Source organism: Ictalurus furcatus, chromosome 22 (assembly GCF_023375685.1).
Source record: "Ictalurus furcatus strain D&B chromosome 22, Billie_1.0, whole genome shotgun sequence".
NCBI lineage: Eukaryota > Metazoa > Chordata > Actinopteri > Siluriformes > Ictaluridae > Ictalurus > Ictalurus furcatus.
In genome coordinates, this window is record NC_071276.1 from 11,057,462 (window position 1) to 11,077,478 (window position 20,017).

Below are 20,017 nucleotides of genomic sequence, written 5' to 3' on the forward strand. Positions count from 1 at the left end.
AACTTAAAAACCGCATGATTTATACGTGTTTTTTTTGTTTTCGATAATAACTTTGTTTATTTGTAGGTGGCTCGTTTATGAAATATATATTCTATTTTTTTGTCATATGCCTTTCCCTCTGATATTTTGTTGTTTTACGCTTTATTTGACACCGCAAACGACACGCTAGGTGGCAGTATATATGTGCATAACTAACGTTGTACTCAGTTGACGAAGAAGTTAAATGGTCCGTGGGGTTGTGGTGTGCAGTGGAAATTAAATACATTTCTTTTTGTAACAGAACCGATCAAGTACAAGAGGTTATTTTTTTCAGAAACTCGACGTTTTTCTCAGAGGTGAGATTTTGTTTACTAGCGTGTTACACTTTAACAGAGACACAGTTTCACAGATACTGATTGGTTTATCAGGCAATATGCACACAATAGTTAAATTACAAATGGTTCCCTAGTAAATACATTAGATACGCCATGGAGTGCAGTTATATAGATAGAAAGAAGGCATTTGGGATGCAGGCAGTATTCCTGGCGTATTCCTCGACCTAATATACATACAAACTCAACAAGGGCCTGTTAATTACATAAATATCTGGATCAGGTGTATTAAAGCAGATAAATACATGTTGGGTCTCTCAGATGTTTGTTTATTTATTTTTTTATAGTTATTATTATTATTATTATTATTATTATTATTATTATTATTATTTTCCATTACTACAAGCAACATGTTTGTTTATATATATATATATATATATATATATATATATATATATATATATATATATATATTGTGTGTGTGTGTGTGTGTGTGTGTGTGTGTGTGTGTGTGTGAGAGAGAGAGAGCTCTGTGTTAAGATATTAACAGTGAAAAAGTTATATTTCTGAATTCTAACACTGAATTGAATGACCTTCAATTCTGAATGTCTCTTCACCTTGAGTTTTAGGTATTCTCATTCTGATCTCTTTAAACTGTGTGTGCAAACCTTTTACAGATAAGTGTTAACTCTGTGTCTGTGATATTCAGACCCTGTTAGATTTCAGTGAACATGGAATTTGGTTTTGTAGATAAACTAACATATAGGAACATTTTTCATTTCATCACCTAGAAACTATAAGAGGGATGTGAATTTTTGCACTGTAGAAATAATAAGGTAATCGTACTGGGACCACTTTGCTGCACAGATGCTGCTAGTAGCCTACTACTAGTAGTGCTAGTAACTACTTGCACATTTCTATAGTCTACAAGATATGGTATCTATAAATGAGGCTGAACTGATGTAATTGGGGGGGGGGGAAGAAATAATACCCAGCAATTGAATGCGCTACTCACTGGAACTGAAAGCATTAGCACGAACGATCATCCATGCTCTAATCAAAGAAATCCTGTTTTATACTTTTCAGCAACCGCAGCCATGTACCACAACAGCTCCCAGAAGAAATACTGGACTTTCAATAAAGAGGCCAACTTGGAAAATTTAAGACTTGAGGCTAATCAGAAGTTTCGTGCGAAAGCCCTAAGTCTCCGAAAGGTAGGGGGGAGGTTGAGTTTATTTGGTCTTGTAGTTCTATTTCCACATAACAGGACAAAGTTCTTTTAGACTGCAGCCAGTTGCCTTGACTTACCATTATTAAACTTTCCCAAATGACTGAAAACTTTTAGATTCATACATCAGATCTGTGGGTACAATATGGCATCTAATTAATAAAAAAAATATAATGTATATGGTGGTAGAGAGAGATGTAAATTCTGAATATATATATCTTGTAAATGTGAATTTTGTCATTGTTTTGGAACACACTAGCTTTGAGATAACCTTAAGGCTAACATATTCATACCAAAAGCCACAAAACGTCAGTTTTGATTACATGGCGACTTTAATAAACGCAAAGGAAGGAAGAATAGCCAGTTAATATTACCTCATGTGTATATATATAATCTCGTGTCACTTTAATAGAGTGTATTGTTTAATGTATTGTTTTTACAGTTTGCCTATTTTCTTTGCTTCTAACAGCCTGGAATAAGCGAGTCCATGTTTCTTGATCCCCATGAAGAGAAAGTGCTCTTTAGACACTATGAGAAGAGATTGCTTGACTTCTGCACAGTGTTCAAACCTGCAATGCCCAAATCTGTAGTGGTAATTATTAAAGCTGCATCACACTCTGTCACCATCATACAGTTTCTGTAAGAGTCCTGCTGATTTAGACAGTTTCTCCTGTATTATCTTCTGTCTTCTCTCATTGCTCAACCACCACACTGATTTACTCAAATATGTACAGATTTACTAATAATATTAGTAGTTTAGTCATGGGAATGAGGGCACATGATTAGGGTCGGTGTTTGATTATTTGTTTAGGACTTGCCAATTAAATTCATGAATTTTAAAAATGGGATTTTTCCATTTTAGGGCACGGCTTGTATGTATTTCCGAAGATTTTATTTAAACAACTCATTAATGGAGTACCACCCAAGGACAATAATGTAAGTATTAAAACAAATCAATGTACACCAAGCCATACACATTATACAGATCTATCTGATGGCCATATAATCTGTTTAGACATGGATGTGCACAAATTTAAATTTCAGAACTGAACAAATATTCATGAAGGTATTAAGTCATTAATTAACATATCACTGTGTTTCATCCAATAACAAAAAACCTGAATACAAAAACAAGCTGAAATAGTGACAGTTTAGTATGTGACATGCTAACGAATGTTACGAGCACAATAAATTTACAAACACAATAATATTATTCTGGCCAAAACTCCTGCTTAAAAGACACTAGTACAGAATTGTTGGGCAGTGGATGATGTATATTGAGCTTAAACATGTACATGTCCAAAAACCTGGTATTTAAAACTATTGGCACCCCTGCATTTATTATTTGTTGAAGAAAATAACTGATCTGAATGACTTCCTGCCTAACAACAATGAAGAGACTTGTAGAGGATGTTGGACCACTTCCTCATGCAGAATGTTTTTATCCTCAGACTTCAAACCATTTCTATTGTGACTTGAATCTATTTGGGGTTTAGGTTGAAAGATCCATTTGCAGCCAAGTGTTAACCTCCTCACAGAGGCAACCAGGTTTTGGGGTAAAAAAGTTGTTACTTAGGAGAATCCAATCTCAATCCTCCGACACATCAACAGTGTACTACATTTTATAGTGGGTGATGAGATGCATAGCCTAAAAGAAATTATACCCTATAAATGGTCAAAGACAACAATACAGGAAAGAAATTAAGACTGAGAATATTTTTTCCATTGATTATAAGTAGTATTTTGTGGTGAAAGTATTTTTTACTACATTCCCATTGCAGTATATAAATGTTTGAGAGAATATTTTTGTTAGATAATAAATAAGCCATATCTTTATTTATTTAGAAAAGCTTAATTATTTTCTATAATGTTTATTTTATACAGTCATGAGTAAAGGGTGCCAGTAATTCTGGAGTTGACTGTAGTTTGCAATGTCAAAGCAACAGACACTAGAGTTCGTTTCTTGTTTTATCTTGCTCTGCATTTCTTCTAAGAGTTTTGAGCATTGCAAGGTTTTATAACAGACTGCAGTTTATAGTATCAAATCTGTGGATTTTGAGTCACTCTGCTTATCTCCTGGCTCCTCTAGGTTGACGTGTGCGTACCTGTCCTGTAAGGTGGACGAATTTAACGTCTCCAGCACTCAGTTTGTGGGGAATCTTCAGGAAAATCCAGCAGCACAGGAGAGAGCTCTGGAGCAGATCCTGGAGTACGAGCTGCTCCTCATCCAGCAGCTGAACTTTCACCTGGTGATACACAACCCGTATCGGCCACTCGAAGGCTTTCTCATAGACCTGAAGGTAAGATGTGGGTTAGAATATTTTACAGTGGAGTGGAAATGTCAGTGGGTCTGGTTCAACACTTGCTGCTAGGGTCCAGGCATTTACAGATTTAGTCCCCCTTTGCTGTTATAATCACCTCCACTCTTCTGGGAAGGCTTTCCACTAGATTTTGTGGGAATTGTGTTCATTCAGCCAAAAGAGCATTAGCGAGGTCAGGCACTGATGTCAGGTGAGGAGGCCTGGCACGTAGTCACCGTTCCAAATGAATCCCAAAGGTGTTCAGTGGGGGTTGAGGTCAAGTCTCTTGATTTCATAATTCTTCCACTCCAACTTTGGCAAACCATGTTTTCATGGAGCCCGCTTTGTGCACAGGGGCATGGTGATGCTGGAAGCCCTGTTTGGGCCTCTCACTTTCAGTGAAGGGAAGTTATACTGTTACAACATGCAAAGACAAGGTCAACTGTCCAGACCTTTTTTTTTTTTTTTTTAAAAGTTTAGTCAACATAATCCAAAAGCAAATGGTGTTCTGGCAGCACAAGAGATTAAATTGAGGAATAAATGCATCAGTAACAAACAGTATGAATAATATTTTGGATAGCTGTGGATTTTTAGGATAGTTCTAGGGGGGAAAAACTTTTAGTTTGGAGCTGATAATAGTTACAGTGACATTGAAGTAAGGTTTGATATCATGGCAATATAATAATGTCACAAGATTTGTGTGTTTGACATGACACTGGTATCAAGTGTTTTTAAAATGATTAACCTTATTATTATATGACAAGTATCTTGTTTTTTTTTGTCATTTGTCAGATTTAATTATTGTGATGCCCATCGTGTATTGTGTGAATGTCTCTCTTTTTTTTTTCTTTCTTCTCCCCCAGACAAGGTATCCACTGTTGGAGAACCCAGAGATGTTGAGAAAAAGTGCAGAAGACTTCCTGAACAGAGCAGCAATGACGGACGCAGGCCTTTTGTTCTCTCCGTCCCAGATTGCCCTCACCGCCGTCCTTAACAGTGCAGCACGAGCAGGACTCAACATGGAGACGTGGGTTCTAACAAACACGGCCTGTATTTTTGACAGCTCATGCTTTTAGAGTAGGGGAATCACGCTTTAAAATGATATAGTGTATGCTAGAGGTAAAAATAGCCATAATGATAATGTTGCCCAATGAGAATTGTTAAAGGCAAACCTGTTCATTTTAAACTCGTACTGTATTTTGCATATACCATGAGTTTCTGATAACAATCTAGTGGACATCCAGAATCACACTGCAACATACAAGAGCCTCTATGGGTTCATACCCATGAACATAAGATGGAGTAGAATATCATTGTGGGGGGAAAAAAACTACATTTTTAATAGAATGACCTTCAGCTTCAGGAGTTTATGTTCAGTTGGAACCGATCGTGTCAGCCAAACTGCTTTTATTGTAATCGGTATGTATGTACAAGTATGCATGCAGAAAATTAATCAGTGTGATGGAGTTCATGTTTGTCCCTCATCTGAAAGAAATACTCTGCTGCTTACTTAGGTATCTTACTGAATGCATGGGGTTAAAAGATGAAAAGGAGACACTTTCCAAGATGTACGATGCAATGAGGCGTAAGGATTCTCATGGCTTTCTTGAAATTGCTTACAGGCCAACTTGTAAACGTATCTAATATAAAAAGTTATGACGTCTGGGATGGTCTTGTGCTATTTTAGGAATCACTACTCTCCTCAAAGAATATGAGCTTCCCAAATCCAACGACGTAAACGTTTGCAAACAGAAACTGGAAAGGATCCACACCGAGTTCAACAGCAACACAAGTTTGTGAGTACAGCACACGACAATGTCAAACATGAAGCCTGCAACATAATACAAACAGTTTTATTCAGCCTGGTCAGTCACTTTGTCTCTTGTATCCTAGATACAAAAGTAGCTTTGTTCATCAAGTAGAAAAATTAAAAAAAAAAAAAAAAACCCATCAGTTTTCAGAAATTCAAGGGAGACGTAATAAATCAGTGTCATGCTGTTTCTAAGGTCCCATCACAGCTAAACTACAGTATCCTTAATCAAAGAACATTTTGGTATATAATGAAATCAAGTTTGTGGAGGTAAGTACGTGGCTAGCTTATGTACGTGGCAGAAGTTAATTTTCTCAAGAGTACAAATCATACTAGACAAATCACAAATGATTTGACTCATTGGCAAAGCTGTTTCTAAACCTTTTATCATCACAATATTTACAAACAAGATGTCAGGAAGCATACAGAGGTGTTACAAAACGTAAATTAATGTCATTTCTTGCATAAATCAAATGCTCTACTTTTGATTAAATAGGGTCCATGAACTGGTTAACACTGGGTGTCGGTGTCGTCGTATCACACCCAGTCAGTATTGCATTCCTTTGGGACGACAGCGACAGAATGTGATGCGATCCAGATTAGGTGTAGAAATGTAGGGGCAGTTTATCAAATGTAAACACATGCACAGCGGAACAACAACCTCGCTATCTGTCCTTTTCGGAAGTTTCATCCGTCTCAGCAAACCGCTCGTCCATCACACAGATGCCTGGTTTGGAGATAAAAAGCTGGAGGTGCAGCTGCATTTCATCGAGGAAAGCCGCTCAGGAGGAGGTACGATAGGATCAGCGCTCTCTATCAGGACAACATGTAGGAAGAGGTTTACACAGTGGCTTTTAAGTGCAGGTTTCTTAAGGCTTGTAGTTCAGGTGCTTGTTCCCTGGCTGAATTTCCAGAGCTCAGCGTATTTAAGAGCTTGCTGAAGAAAAAAAAAAAAAATCACCCGTGGAGGCTGGAAAATAACGTAGTTCCACAAAGCTCCTGAATAGAGTCCCTAAAGCATTTTGGCCTGGTTGAGGTTTAAAAAAGAAGAAAAAGTAGACTGTACCCTGCCTCCTCAATAATGGAAATGTCTTCATTATAAACTTGTGTGAAGTGGATGTTCTTCAGAGCACCTGAATTGTAGCAGCCATGATGGTACATTCAGGTCTGTAAAATAAAGAAATGTCAAGGCAACATAGGACTGAAGATTACTGAAAATATCAGGGATGAAGTGATTGTTTTTGTTAAGCTTCTCCATTAGAATTATTTCCTGCATCATTTTTGTTCCTTATACTGTGAATATACATGAATACAGATCAAAAGTTTGAAATCTTTTACTACGTACCTTGTCCTGAAGAGATGGTTGTCAGCTAAATAAATCTACGTGATTCATGGACATGAGTCTAAACCTACACATGGAGGATACTGAGGAAGGAATGTACTTGCATGCTCAGATGTATAGACATGATGTAAAGCTAAACTACATCACTAGGGCATTTTGATAAGTTTTTCTGAAGGATGTATTCTGGCCATGTTTTCCAGGAAAAGGAAGCATGGCTATGAAGATGATGACCACGTGGTGAAAAAGCCTCTTGTTACTGAAGAGGTAAGCGACTCCTTTGCTTCTGTCAGTCCCTTTTGAACAACTGTTTATCTTTTCCATCACAGAGAATCTAATAAAGCTTTATCACTTTGTAGGAGTGGACAGATGAAGACCTGGATCTTTTGTAGCATTATTAGTACGTCTTCTATTTGTGAATACACATTCCTTAAACGTACAGATTCACTTCGCACCTTCTGCGAGGAGGGAAGTTGAAGCCAGTGCTTTCTGCTTTGGCCACAGACCACTACTTTATGCTATTTTGTAAATACCTAGGCAATATTTGTCTGCTCTAGTTGTACGGCCTTATTTACTGACAATAAAATAACATTTTTGTACTCCATTGTTTATGGTTGTAGATTATACCAAAAAAAAAAAAGGCAGAGAAAGACATTCATCAGGAATGAAGGTTCCTTTGCACTCTATTTAATCACTTCACACTCCAGTCTGAATCAGTCAGTACTTTATAAAGTTTTAATAAGTGCATGCATTCCTTATACAGTCTGTACTATTGTAAATTTTAACTACTGTAAACATCTCATTTCTCCTTGCCTTGAGGACAAGTCAGGCTTAGGATTAATCTCAGGGAAGAGTGGACCAAATCAAAAATAACAAATAGAAGCAGGGGAGATAACGCAAATTATATACTCAAGACTCCAGCAAGAGAATTTATTGTTCTGATATAAAATAATCATACTCTCTTTAAAAATCCTGCCTACACCACAATCATAAGTAAATGGAGGAAAAAAAAAAAGAGAACACTAGTTTGAGCACAATTTTGCATATTCATGACCTTGTAAATCAGTAACAAATTACAGTATAAAAAGCATTATAGCTCATAATCCAGTTATAGATGTCGCTGCAGCCTCTTGTCATTTGAGTTTCTTATCAAGCAGACAAAAACGCTTTGGCAATGGCTGTTCAATGGTACACTGAGCTTTATGGGTCACTACTGGGACCCATTTAGGTTGAAGAAAAAGCAAAAACAAACCAAAAAAAGTACCCATATTATGGGGCACAGTCAAACTTGAAGTTGCTGTGGGAATAGCTTAAAAGTTGTCAGTGTGGGACTCAGGCCCCAGGCTTTTTGTTTCACTGCTGTAGTTGCATAGTTATCTTGGCATGGCGGAAAAGAAAGGGAAGGGGAAGTGGCTAAATAGTCAGGGATAGAGGTTGCCATGGTGATGAAGGTGGAGCATGCTGGGATCCCACTGGCTACTCCATGGAGACGGAGACAGATGGAGTGACAGACAGAGAGCAGGAAATGGAACTACCTGTTGCTGTTGGACATGGCGTATTGCACCTGTTTCTGCTGGAGGAGCTCTGTGATGGCCAGCAGCTTTTTCAGCACATGCTGCAGACAGAGAGAGTTGGAGAACATATGTATATTTTTAAAGTTACATTTATAGCGCTTTACATAGTATGGAGGCGATCTCCTCAACCACCACTAGTGTGTAGCATCCATCATCAGGTGACTACAGTCAGCATACGATAGACGGCAGCCATAGTGCACCAGAACGCCCATCAGACACCAGCTATTGGTGGAGAGGAGAAAGTGATGTAGCCAATTCAGAGATGGGGATTATTAGGGGAGAATTTCACCAGGACACCGGGGTTATACCCCCACTCTTTTACGATAATATGTATGCACCTAACATCATACACAGAGAGGGGAGCTGCTCTATCAGTTCTGTTTGCTCATTATGAATGAGTGTTTTTAGCTACACACACCTGCTGTGCTCCTCTCTCGTTGCTCAACGTGCGGAGTTCATCTGAGTGAGCAGAACAGATCTCGTGCAGGGCAGCAAGGTCTCGAGACAGATCAGTCCTAAAGTGCTCTGGAGCATCAGGCAAGTCAGGGACATTCTGGAGAAACCAGGAAGAAAACACTACAGCTTCAAAATTTTAATTACTAAGGCTTAGTTAGTAGGGTTAATTGAAAATACAGTTTGCAGTTAAAAAAAACAAAAAAACAAAACACATTTGCTATGCAGCATTTAATTATTCCCATCTTCACTTAAGCAGTTGAAATAAAAATGTTCAATTCCAAAGTAATCAAGATGCATAATAATTTGTAATGTAGAGTCCTAATTTTTCACTTGATTCTGGAAAAAAAAAATTGTCCCTTCACTTTAGAAACTTCACACAAGGAGGAGTGCTGTTATATTACTTGTTAGTAAACAGCAAGTGTATCTTTGGGCTTATTAAGCCCACCAGCTTTGACCAAGGTGAAAGCTGCACTTTTTTTAGCTTAAGGAAAACATTAAGCTGTAAATGAAGGAAGAAACAGGAAAATGCAAATGGAGTTCCTTACAGACATTTCTCAGTCTGATTTTATACAATGTTTTCACCTTCACACTAATAGACCTTGTCCTATTTTCCTTTCTTGTAGCACTTTGTCCCAACTTGACCACGTTTTAAGTGTTACATTGGCGTGTATTATACATACAGTGGAGATTCATTAGTAAAAATCCTTTAGTGTATGGTGTAGTTTTGTTCGGTATGGAGAACAAGTTTTGTGTTCAAAATTTGACACAACTCACCCCCAACTCATCCAGAAACATGATCATGCGTTGTTTATTATTCTTGATGAATGGATTCACTCCTTCCATGTAGGGCTCCTAGACCATAAACAGGACAACCACATAACCAGCCCTTTAATTCCGATGTCAGTAAACATGAAACAATGCACATATGTATAGCAAAACAAACCTTGGCCCCAAACTCCACCAGATTGGCCAGATTCTGGACTGACTTGGCCACAAGAGTGAGTGTTCTGACTGCAGTCGGAGAAGGAGGATCTGTGAAGAAAGTCATTAACTATGTTAACTGTCCTTATTACTCCATCTAATTAGTGTCTCCAAATAAACAGAGTAGCCACTTGGCCTTCATGTTCTAACATCCTTAAAACCGTCAGGGTACAAAATGTACTCTGTAATATGATGTTCCTGAGATGATGCGAGTCACCATGACAACTCAAATAGTAATAATCACGGTTCAGGAGTGTTGGGTCAGAATTTTCAGAATAATTGCACACATGCACTAGCTCATAAGTCTAAAGACATTACAACCAAATTTAGACACAAAATAAGTGTGGCTATTTTGAACCAGCAGCCACGAGAGAGAGAGAGAGAGAGAGAGAGAGAGAGGAAACCAAATGCGAGTCAGAGAGTGAAATAATCTGTTGAACAGTTTTAATGCAGTTATTTGTTCTCTAATTTGGTGGGAATCTATTGAATGATCATCTGATTTATCCTCAATGTAGAATTTGTTTATTATACAGTGACTTTTTTTTTTTTACCTACAGAACTCACAGTAGCAGCTAAGTGACTGGTGTTTATAAGATGAGAAAGTAACAGATATTAATCGATATACTACTTAGTATGTGGTTTGGAATGCAGCCGTAAATTCATTCTGAATGCGTACTGACTTGGCCCTCGGAGTTGTGAAAGTAATCTGCTCAGTGGTGGAAGATCGCAGCACAACCCACATTAAAAAAAAAAAGATTTTCACAGATAGGTTGCAGTAGCATTTCATTTTATTTTTACCACTGTGGGCAAATTCAAGAACCTGACATCCTGTGTCTTTAAGCGGTAGCTTTTATGTAAGCTGTGTACTCACCCGAGATGATGTTGAACATCCTGGGGTTGAGAATGGCAGGGCAGATCAATCGCAGGAAGACAAAACCACTGCACACAGACACAAGCAAGCACTTCGTCAGCTGAAACACAGACCTATACACCTGAGACGTGCTGCACATACAGAAAAAAACAGGTCGTGGTGGACTACCTCACAACTCTGGTCCGCATTGTAGTGTTAGTGGGCCATTTCTGCTGCACAGACTTCTGCAAGCACCCGTATATAAACCTCAAAGTTCTAACAATATAAAAGGAATGAGTCTATAAGTGCCAAAGATTTAAACAACATATAAATCAGATCAGCACATAAGCTTCGAGTGTTAGTCTGCTTACGGAGGCAAGATCTCAGCAGCCATGAAGATCTTCTCAACTAGCTCAGAGAGGATGGTGAGCAGGTTGGTCAGGTTCAGATTTACATCCTCATTCTTCTCCAGTTTAGATGGGTTCAGCTTTAATGCAGAAAGCAAGAAATAGTCAAAATAGGAGTAACATTCTGACTAGTGGATCAATAAACTTATTTAGTGATTGCAGATCTATATTTAAAAAAATAAATAAAAAAGGTAGTCACTCATGTTCATCACAAAGGTTGTCAAATTGCACAAAAAGGATAAAAGAAATACCTTAAGTATCCTAAAAACTGCATTTGTATTTTTAATTATTTATTATTAAAATGTTTTTATGCACTGGCAGTGTGTCAGTTTAAAGCAAACAGAATAATAATTTTTAAATATCGGTCCTCAATTTATTAATGCCTGTTCTAAACACACAGTAAGACTGAATGACAAATAGCTTAAAATGCTCACTACAGAGCGTACAATGGAAATCTACAAGCCAAATAGTGAACTATATAGCCAAAATCACCTACAAAAATACTAACTCAAATAACGCCTGATGAGTTTCAGCTACTTAGAAGTAGGGATGTCACGATACCAAAAATCTAGTAGTCAGTACCGATACCACCAAAAGTACACGATACTCAATACCAAAGTCGATACCACAGTGTGGTTTAAAAAAAGAAAAGGCCTTTTTTAAAAAAAATAAAATTAAAAACTCCTGGAGGACATCCTCCTCTGGCTGATACTGGCAAAAAGAGAGAGAGGGATATTTTAGTTATCAAACACTGTCTGACAATGACTAATAAAAAGTGCTAAGGTGCACTCCTTAATGCACATGCGCGCGCACACACACACACCCCCCTTATACTCTGAATGCAAGCATTAGTTTAAATTCACTGCTATGGTCGCAGGCCAAAAAGATTTATTAAAAACATGAACGTTTGAATAATTATTAGTGACATTAGGCTACATTTAGCTGACAGGACATGGGCTGAATGGCGATGCACGGTGGCCCATTCGGAGGTATTTTATAACACTGCAATGTGTTAGCGTTGTTAACAAATAACAGGCTATCGCTAACATTACATGGAGCATAACATTAGCTGGTTCCATGGCCACAATGCCAGCTGCCTCAAACAAACATAATATAGGCCCGTCTTTCAGGTGCTTCGCCAAATTCCAAGTGTTTCCTCGCTTTGTTTGAAATGAACGATAGCATCGTTTGCACACCGGCAACCGCTAAACTTGTTAAGCTAAGCTAATCTTCTGTAGTTTTTCCCGTGTGCTTGTAGGCATTCTTCTTCTTCTCCTTCACCACTTCTGGACCGACTAAAACACTTGTGCATATTTGCTGCCCCCTTCAGTTCCGGAAGAATTGCAACCTCAGTACATTCATTAGAAACGGTACCAACGGTACTGCAGAAAAACAAGTACTGTCACGTTTTAAGAATATTGGTACCGACTTGGTACCGAAGTATCGGTTCTTGTGACATCCCTACTTAGAAGAAGAAGCCACATTATTTGTCACATATACAGTCATGTGAAAAAAGACATGGGACACCCCATGGAAATTATTGTCTTTCTTTGACATATTTGGACAAACATTGGATCATTGAAACAGTGCCTATTATTAAAAGTTGATACTCTTGAACAAAACCACAATCAAAATGAGCTCACTCAATCATTTATTCAACAGAAATATCAACAGATGTGATATTCTTCTGTGGAAAAACTAAGTACACTCTTGTCCACCAGTCTCTGATGTCGGCTTACTGCCCGTTTCAAACTGAAATCTTGAACACCTGATTCCAAGTTTATGGATTTGAAGGTGTGTACTTACTTTTTCCCCATGTGACTGATCTGTTTTTTGTTCATTTAAATGGTGAAAATTACAACAAAATGTCGATTTTGTGTCATTTCATAGAGTGTATCACCTTTATTAACTGTTTCAAAGAGGATAAAATGTTTGCTTGTTTAAATATGTCCAAACAGCCAACAATTTCCATGTGGTGTACTTCTATGATACAGGGCCTCTGGAGTAGATAAGGTTAAGGGCCTTGCTCAAGGGCCCAACAATGGCAACTTGGTGATGCTGGGGCTTGAACACCCGACCTGCTGATCAGTAACCCAGAGCCTTATGCTTTTTAGTATACTTTATTCATGTTTTACATTTAATTAGAAAATTTACGCATAATTAATCAAATGTAAAAAAAAAAATAAAATAAAAAAATAAATAAATAAAAATGAAAGCATGCCACAAATGACATGCATTTAATCAGAATCCTTTCCCTATAATTCCAGGGGCATTTGGTTTTGAAATGTGTTTCAACAGTATTGCATTAGCATGGCTAAAATATAATATGAAATCTTGGATCGCTTCAACTTCACATATGTTATAAAAGTTTGAATAGTCTTTGTGAAATTAATTCTGACAACCATAGTAGAAGTTACACACACCTTTCACAGTTAAAGTACTACTACTTACACCAGAAATAAAACACTAAAAGGGCCATACTAAAACATGTGACAAACCTCGCAGGACTGCTTGCTCTCCATAATCTTAAGAATGGTGTCTTTGAGGGCATGATGGACGAAGGGCGTGGCTGTAGCCTTCATGTACTGCTCCATCAGTGTGCTGGCCAGTGTGGTGGCACGGAACAGAGTGGTGGCTTCATCTGGAGAAAAATATCACATACAAAAGTCAAGGTTCTCACTTCATTCGTTACAAACACTGAAACACTGACTTTTAAGGCTGACTTGTTTGCTCAGATAAAGTTAAGGTGTTAATGGGTAAATGTTTGCATATATAGTAAAGAAAATGGTCAGAAAAACTTTACCTTCCATGTTAATCTCTCTGTCATTTAGAGTCCTGAGTAGTGGAGCCTCAGCTTTCTCGTGTCTGAAGATCCTGAGCAGGATGCTGGCCAGTAGGGTGCGGTCCTGCCCACATACATGAGCCAGCGCATAGATCACATGGAAATCTCTTTGTAGAATCACCTGAGAAGAATACCAACAGGGGGGTTAAGTGAAAACCACAATAACGAATGAGACCGTGAACAAAAAAATCAAATGCATGCAAATCTGAAGCACGTGTTGTGCAGAATCAGTGCAATCTAATTACATGTATGGCAAACAAATTCTTTAAAACTCATGTCTGAGATTCTTACTTCTTTGAATTCGTTATACTCTTCCTCTGGCATGATTTTCTCCATGGAATAGCGTGCTCGCACACGCAAGGAGCCCGGCTCAATTCCCTTCAGAGGCACGTGAGAGCTCAACGGGAACCACTCGTCAATCATCTGGCCCCTCTGCAACCGGCTCAGAAGGCAACGCATGAACACTGCGCAAACATGCACATGCATGGTGTTTTAAATCATATCAAATCCTTCAGTTCCATTCATGTGGACAGCAGAGGGTGCCAGAGTACAAAGAAAGAGAAGCATGTCTAAAACGGTACCAAATGCAGCTATACTGCTTTATACACTGTTTGGTGTATTATCCAGGCAACTGAACTGTTTTTAATCAACATGTGTCATTTATTTTAATTTTCTACTGAATACAGATGGTTTTAATTAATAATAATAATAATAATAATAATAATAATGAAAGTATACTTACAAATATCACTTTCTTTGCTCTTCTTAGTTTTGTTGCTTAGGCTGATTTCAAACCGGTTGATTTCACTGGATAGGTCACTGACAGAAAGCAAAAAGAAATTACTTCTTAATGAATGCATCATTCAGTGACCTATCAGTTAAGGCTGTAGGTTAAAGCATTCAGTATTAAATATTAAATAGAAAATACATGTCTACTCACTCAAAGATGAACTCCTCTGTGAAGACTGGGTTCTGACCGTCTCTCGGGTGAGTCCTGGCTACATGCACGCTATTCAAGTAGATGTTGCAGTATGGGTTTGTGAAATGTTTGATGGGAAGTTTGTGGGCCTCTTCCACATAAAGCACTAAGCTGCTCACCTGAGATAGAAGGATTCAAATAAATGTATTTAATAGTTATATCGGTGAAGTTAATAATATCATTAGTGAACAGCTCTGAGGTATAAGGGCCATGACAAAACAAACTGCTGTCAAATGAGCAGTGAGCACCATTGCTGGCTGACTGACAGCCTACCAGGCCTGTCTGGCAATTTTATGCAAAATACAGGTAACTACAGCATATATTGAAAAATAAGATATTTTGTGCTCCTAGGTTTGTTAGCTATGGTTTCTCTTCTCCTGTACTGATTGGCTAGGCTGCTCCCCACAGGTTCAACCACAGTGGTCTGATGTAAAATTGATATGTTGATATGTTAAAGTTACCTTCTACACTGGCAGTGTGCAGAAGGAAATAAAAATTTGCATATTTCTGCATGGAACATTTGTTGTTTCTACCTAATATTCATGCTATATTTTGCATCAGTGTATTCCAGATAATAATGCCTTTGACAAAAGAAGTAATGAAATCATTCTCATGGCTGCATCGGGAAGCTGTCGCAAGTTTGCGATGGACTTTAACAGGAAACATGGTGAGCACATCACACACAAGTCTGGTGACAAACGTATTAACAAATTCAAAAAGACTGGATGTGTTGAAAAGTGGACGTCCACAAACATCCACTGACGAAGGCACAACCGACATGGTGCTGGCAAACAGTCCCCTACGTATGGAGACTTTTGGGACACTCTGAATACTTTATTCTGACTTGTTAAGATCAATTTTACTCTTTAAACAGGAAAGTTACCCATCATCCTGTGGACTAGGTACTTATTTACAGTGATGTGCTGGGAATTCTTAAAAGAGTAAGCCTATAATTTCTAATAATTGCTCTATAGGAGAGAGGTTATTATGAAGAGCAATTATTAGTGATAGGTGCTGGCAAATGGCAAGTAGTGCCATCATCACTAACAGTCAGCTTGGTGTATCAGGGCCCTGGTAGCAGTGTGTTACCTGACGTAGACGCTTGTTGGAAGTGGCCTGTGTAGGCTTCCTTAAGTTACTGCAGAAGGTTTGTAGGCATTTCATCCAGTCCTGCGAGTTTTCAAAAGAGTGCTTTAGAGTCAACACTAATGTCAGGGACAAACCGAACAGCTGTGGTGTTTACACATACCTGGGCCTGCTCAGGTGTGTCTCCCGCAAAGTAGAAAATGCACTGCTCTTCACTAAAGTGCTGAATCACTATCTGGAAACAGTTTGGCCTGCAAAAGAGCAAATGATACCGTCATGTTCTGCCTGGCCCGATGATTTAAATGACTGCTCTCTATAGTTCATCCAGCTTTTTGTAAATTGTGCTATGAGACAACACACGCTGGTTACCTGCCAAACAGACTGTCATGCACACAGTACACTGAGGACACACTGAGGTCAATCAGCCCTTTGGGTTTGGTGGCTCGTTTCTCGCTCTCAAAGTAGATAAGTTGAGCGTCATTGCCCTCCAGGATGAAGTACAGATTCTTCCAGCGCTTTCCTTTGCCTAAGTAAACAATCATGTATTGATATCAATGATGTAAAACACACATCTACCAATGCAGGCATGTAAGATCGGTATAACAGCCTTGCATATCTTTTCTACAGCCTTGCACTGAGCTGCTTTAATATATCGAATATGTTACACACAGTTTCTACATTTCCATCGCTAAGATAATTAACATGTCATTCAGTACCTTTGTTAATCAGGAGGTATCCTTTCTTGACAATGTTTTTGTAGAAAGCATCTTTTGTTTTTCGCCGAATAGTTTTGTAAATTTCTCGATTCTCATCGACAGCGTTACAGAGTACTTGCTCTTGTTGCTTAAAAAAAGAACAAAAAGTGATATTAAAATAAAGATTCAAAATAATATGTAGTTATATTATTGCTATTGAAATTTCACTTACCTGATTTGAAACTGGATCTTTCAAGTTATAGCCTTCTACAATCTGCTCTTTTCTGTAATGCTCAATGATATCATCAACACTGCCAAAAAGCAATTTAAAAACATTATTAAAGACCATCTGCATGGTATATTACTGATTACAGTAAATAGGTCTACTACATGAACATAAAGGAGTACTGAAGGTTACTTTCACTTGGACAGAACACACTGCACTGAAGTACGATTCTTGCTATTCATCATGGAGATGTACATTCACGTCTCAAAGTTCAACAAGAGGAAATTTGCAACATTCATACAATATATTTTATAGTTATAATGACAATTTTTGAGCATGCACAGTACATAGCTATAAATGTAATGCATTATTTCTCCATTTCTTCTAGCTTGACCAGAACAGGTAATATATTCTGCAGAACATTTCTTCTGCTAATGCCAAACCTGTTCATTTACGTGCCTCTTTTGTCAGCAGCTGTAGCAAATACAGTGTGGAATGTACTATTTTGCAGATAGCTAGAACTATTACTACATTTGAATGGATTATATTAAAACAATAGAACCAGACCCTCTTATTCGGTTGCTCCACTCTGGTATTAAAGAGTGACAGTGTGTAACGTATTTCATTATTAGTTCTATAATTGGCCGTTGTTGTTATTGCACATTATTACTTTTCAGTACTTACAAGTTACTGGTTTTCTCTACGTCACAATTCTCAGTAGAGAAATTTACCGCATGAAACCTTCAACCAGTTTCTGATCGAAATAAATACACTTACACAAATAGACAAAAAAAGTCAAATCTGTTCCTAGAGCAGCAGCCCATTAAAAGATGGGTGACAAACAGGTAAAGACTGCATTTATCCCTATCTCCTGCAGAGCTCTGGTGTGCTGCCTGTTAGGCAAGGCATTAAATATGAATGAACAGGGGCTCCCAGTAATGTCAGAGAATACAGGGGTAACTGTCTGCCCTCAGGCATTGCCACTGCACTTTAAAGCCTTTGACTCCAGACATACCTGTTGTAATACCTGCCACCCATCACGTACTGGTTGTTGGGGGTGGGGCAGATCTTGAACCTTTGGATGATCTCATTAGTGCGGAAGAAAAGCGAGTAGTCTCCTGGTGTGCTGTCCGACGGCCGCACAAGAAAGCTGCACACCTGGCCTGCTAGTGGGGGAGATGAAAGCACAATTTTCCATATAAGCAGTCCTCATAATGCTATATAAACAGTTAAGAGGCAAACACCACAGACAAAAGCTAACGTCATGCTGCAATGGAATAAGGTTACGGTAAAGTTCACAATTTCCCCCACTTTCTGCAGGAGATCATTTTTATTAAGATGATGCCATTTCTGAGCATACAGCTATGAATATAATGCTTTATATTTAAAGCTTCATTTTTCAACTTCATCCAAACTGACCAGAGTATTCTGCAGCATGTAAGAAATATTGATGAAAGTTTATACTTCTATACAACTGTACAGGAAATCGACTGCATGTGTGCATCAATATCAAATTATATACCTGTCATCAACAGATTGTATGCCTCTTGTTTGCTTATTTTCCCATGGTACCAGCTACAAAGACAGAGAGAGCATGAACAGGAATGAATAAACCATGCAACCATGGCAAAAGCAGCATTAGTGCATGTGAGTCAGTACTGCATCAAGGTAGATTACTCAGTTCGTGACACATTTGAACTAAAGGAAATGATCATTGGCTCCTGCCAGTCTGTTCGAATCAGTTTACATTGTCTGGTCAGATTTATGGCCTATGGCTGCATGTCTCATGTAAACATGCATATTTAACAAAGCATTCAATATACTTCTTCTGAATGTCTCTTTAACCTAAATCTCACTCTGTCACCTAATCAAAATCTAATCCGAACCAGAAAAAACAATTTCTTATTTGATGGAGATTTTTCAAAAACTAATTAGCATTATTTTCTACCATTTCCCCTCAGTGTAGAAAACCTGATGCTGGTTAAAAGTCTTAAATGTTTTCTCTTCAGCACACTTCACATCGGCTTTGTAAAAGCCTGAGCTAAGAGTAAGGCAGAGAAGGTAATTAATTAAAACAAAGTGGCCTCTTCACAAAAGCTAACTATATTGTATAAGTAGGCCACTGGTGTTAATCATTTTCCCTAAAACAATCGGTTAGGCTGCTTCCCTAAATAAACTGTTACACTGTGGTTTCATCACATACATTCTGTAGCCTCCTCCCAATACGAAACAAGATAAAACACAGGGGTGGCTTACATTTTACCCTCATGGGGATCCTCCTCTCGTCCCTGCAAACAAAGTCAGCCATTAATCAGAGTAAGTACCACTTCGGAAGACAACAGTACTAAAGAGAGTGACCTAGTCTTTCTAAGAGCTCTTACAATCAGGGAAAAGAGGATAATATGAGACAACTCTTCAGAGTATTGTTAGAGGAGGGAGAGAGAGACAGGCACTCACCACCTCCTCCACAAGATCATCCACTATAAGGCCCTGTTCCTCCGTTCTGACATTGGTCACCCACATCCAGCCATCTTCATGTTCATTGTGAACAATAAACATGTCTCCTTTGAGGAAACTAACACACACAAACACACGGGTAAATTCATAAAGGACCACAACAGACAATCTGAACTAGTGATGGGCGTCAACAATTGACTAATCAAATACACAAGTCCGTTTCCCACTGGGCCGAAAAAGGAAAAAGAAAGAACAAAAAACTAATCCAAAACCCCCACACACATTCATACAGGACTTTCCTACTTTTAGGTTAAACAACGTCTTGCTTGATGTCTGTAAAGGTCACTGAACAAGTGTCATAAGAAAAATGATAAATTATTATTATATATACACACACACACACACACACAAATATATGCATACATACATACACATGCAATATTTATTATAAAAATCCATCTTGTGATTCATTTGCT

At 38.2% G+C, this 20,017-nt stretch overlaps 2 protein-coding genes across 4 annotated transcripts in view; one reads left to right on the forward strand and one right to left on the reverse strand.

Moving 5' to 3' along the window:
• The first annotated feature begins 12 nt into the window (after positions 1 to 12).
• ccnh (cyclin H) lies at positions 13 to 7,585 on the forward strand. Of its 2 annotated transcripts, XM_053654011.1 has the most exons (10): positions 13 to 335; positions 1,398 to 1,525; positions 2,009 to 2,131; positions 2,402 to 2,475; positions 3,629 to 3,839; positions 4,703 to 4,866; positions 5,354 to 5,424; positions 5,527 to 5,635; positions 7,192 to 7,255; positions 7,348 to 7,585. In XM_053654011.1, exons 2-10 carry the CDS (start codon positions 1,409 to 1,411, stop codon positions 7,378 to 7,380), a joined length of 966 nt encoding a protein of 321 aa, XP_053509986.1. In that variant the 5' UTR covers positions 13 to 335; positions 1,398 to 1,408; the 3' UTR covers positions 7,381 to 7,585. The 2 variants fall into 2 exon arrangements, with proteins under 2 accessions (XP_053509986.1, XP_053509985.1); XM_053654010.1 differs by having other exon boundaries at positions 7,192 to 7,585.
• A 319-nt stretch (positions 7,586 to 7,904) lies between these two features.
• rasa1a (RAS p21 protein activator (GTPase activating protein) 1a) overlaps positions 7,905 to 20,017 on the reverse strand; it is a 34,135-nt gene continuing 22,022 nt past the window's right edge. Inside the window, exons 5-25 of one of the 2 annotated variants that reach the window (XM_053654009.1) lie at positions 19,542 to 19,659; positions 19,341 to 19,372; positions 18,607 to 18,659; positions 18,100 to 18,247; positions 17,091 to 17,169; positions 16,880 to 17,006; positions 16,533 to 16,689; positions 16,327 to 16,414; positions 16,167 to 16,247; positions 15,039 to 15,196; positions 14,841 to 14,917; positions 14,390 to 14,562; positions 14,060 to 14,219; positions 13,755 to 13,897; positions 11,221 to 11,336; positions 11,039 to 11,125; positions 10,871 to 10,938; positions 9,962 to 10,050; positions 9,793 to 9,870; positions 8,981 to 9,115; positions 7,905 to 8,603 (exon numbers count right to left, since the gene is read on the reverse strand). In XM_053654009.1, coding sequence (XP_053509984.1) covers positions 8,520 to 8,603; positions 8,981 to 9,115; positions 9,793 to 9,870; positions 9,962 to 10,050; positions 10,871 to 10,938; positions 11,039 to 11,125; positions 11,221 to 11,336; positions 13,755 to 13,897; positions 14,060 to 14,219; positions 14,390 to 14,562; positions 14,841 to 14,917; positions 15,039 to 15,196; positions 16,167 to 16,247; positions 16,327 to 16,414; positions 16,533 to 16,689; positions 16,880 to 17,006; positions 17,091 to 17,169; positions 18,100 to 18,247; positions 18,607 to 18,659; positions 19,341 to 19,372; positions 19,542 to 19,659 — 2,251 coding nt within the window. In that variant the 3' untranslated portion in view covers positions 7,905 to 8,519. Of the gene's footprint in view, positions 8,604 to 8,980; positions 9,116 to 9,792; positions 9,871 to 9,961; positions 10,051 to 10,870; positions 10,939 to 11,038; positions 11,126 to 11,220; positions 11,337 to 13,754; positions 13,898 to 14,059; positions 14,220 to 14,389; positions 14,563 to 14,840; positions 14,918 to 15,038; positions 15,197 to 16,166; positions 16,248 to 16,326; positions 16,415 to 16,532; positions 16,690 to 16,879; positions 17,007 to 17,090; positions 17,170 to 18,099; positions 18,251 to 18,606; positions 18,660 to 19,340; positions 19,373 to 19,541; positions 19,660 to 20,017 lie in introns of both variants that reach the window. The other variant, XM_053654008.1, reaches the window with a different exon arrangement.

Bases quoted from the DNA above. Each gene is read 5' to 3' on its own strand.
- ccnh (XM_053654010.1), top strand. From the start codon at position 1,409: ATGTACCACAACAGCTCCCAGAAGAAATACTGGACTTTCAATAAAGAG. The intron at 2,132-2,401 runs GTAATTATTAAA...TTTCCATTTTAG, and splicing joins CAATGCCCAAATCTGTAGTG to GGCACGGCTTGTATGTATTT. The intron at 3,840-4,702 runs GTAAGATGTGGG...CTTCTCCCCCAG, and splicing joins GCTTTCTCATAGACCTGAAG to ACAAGGTATCCACTGTTGGA.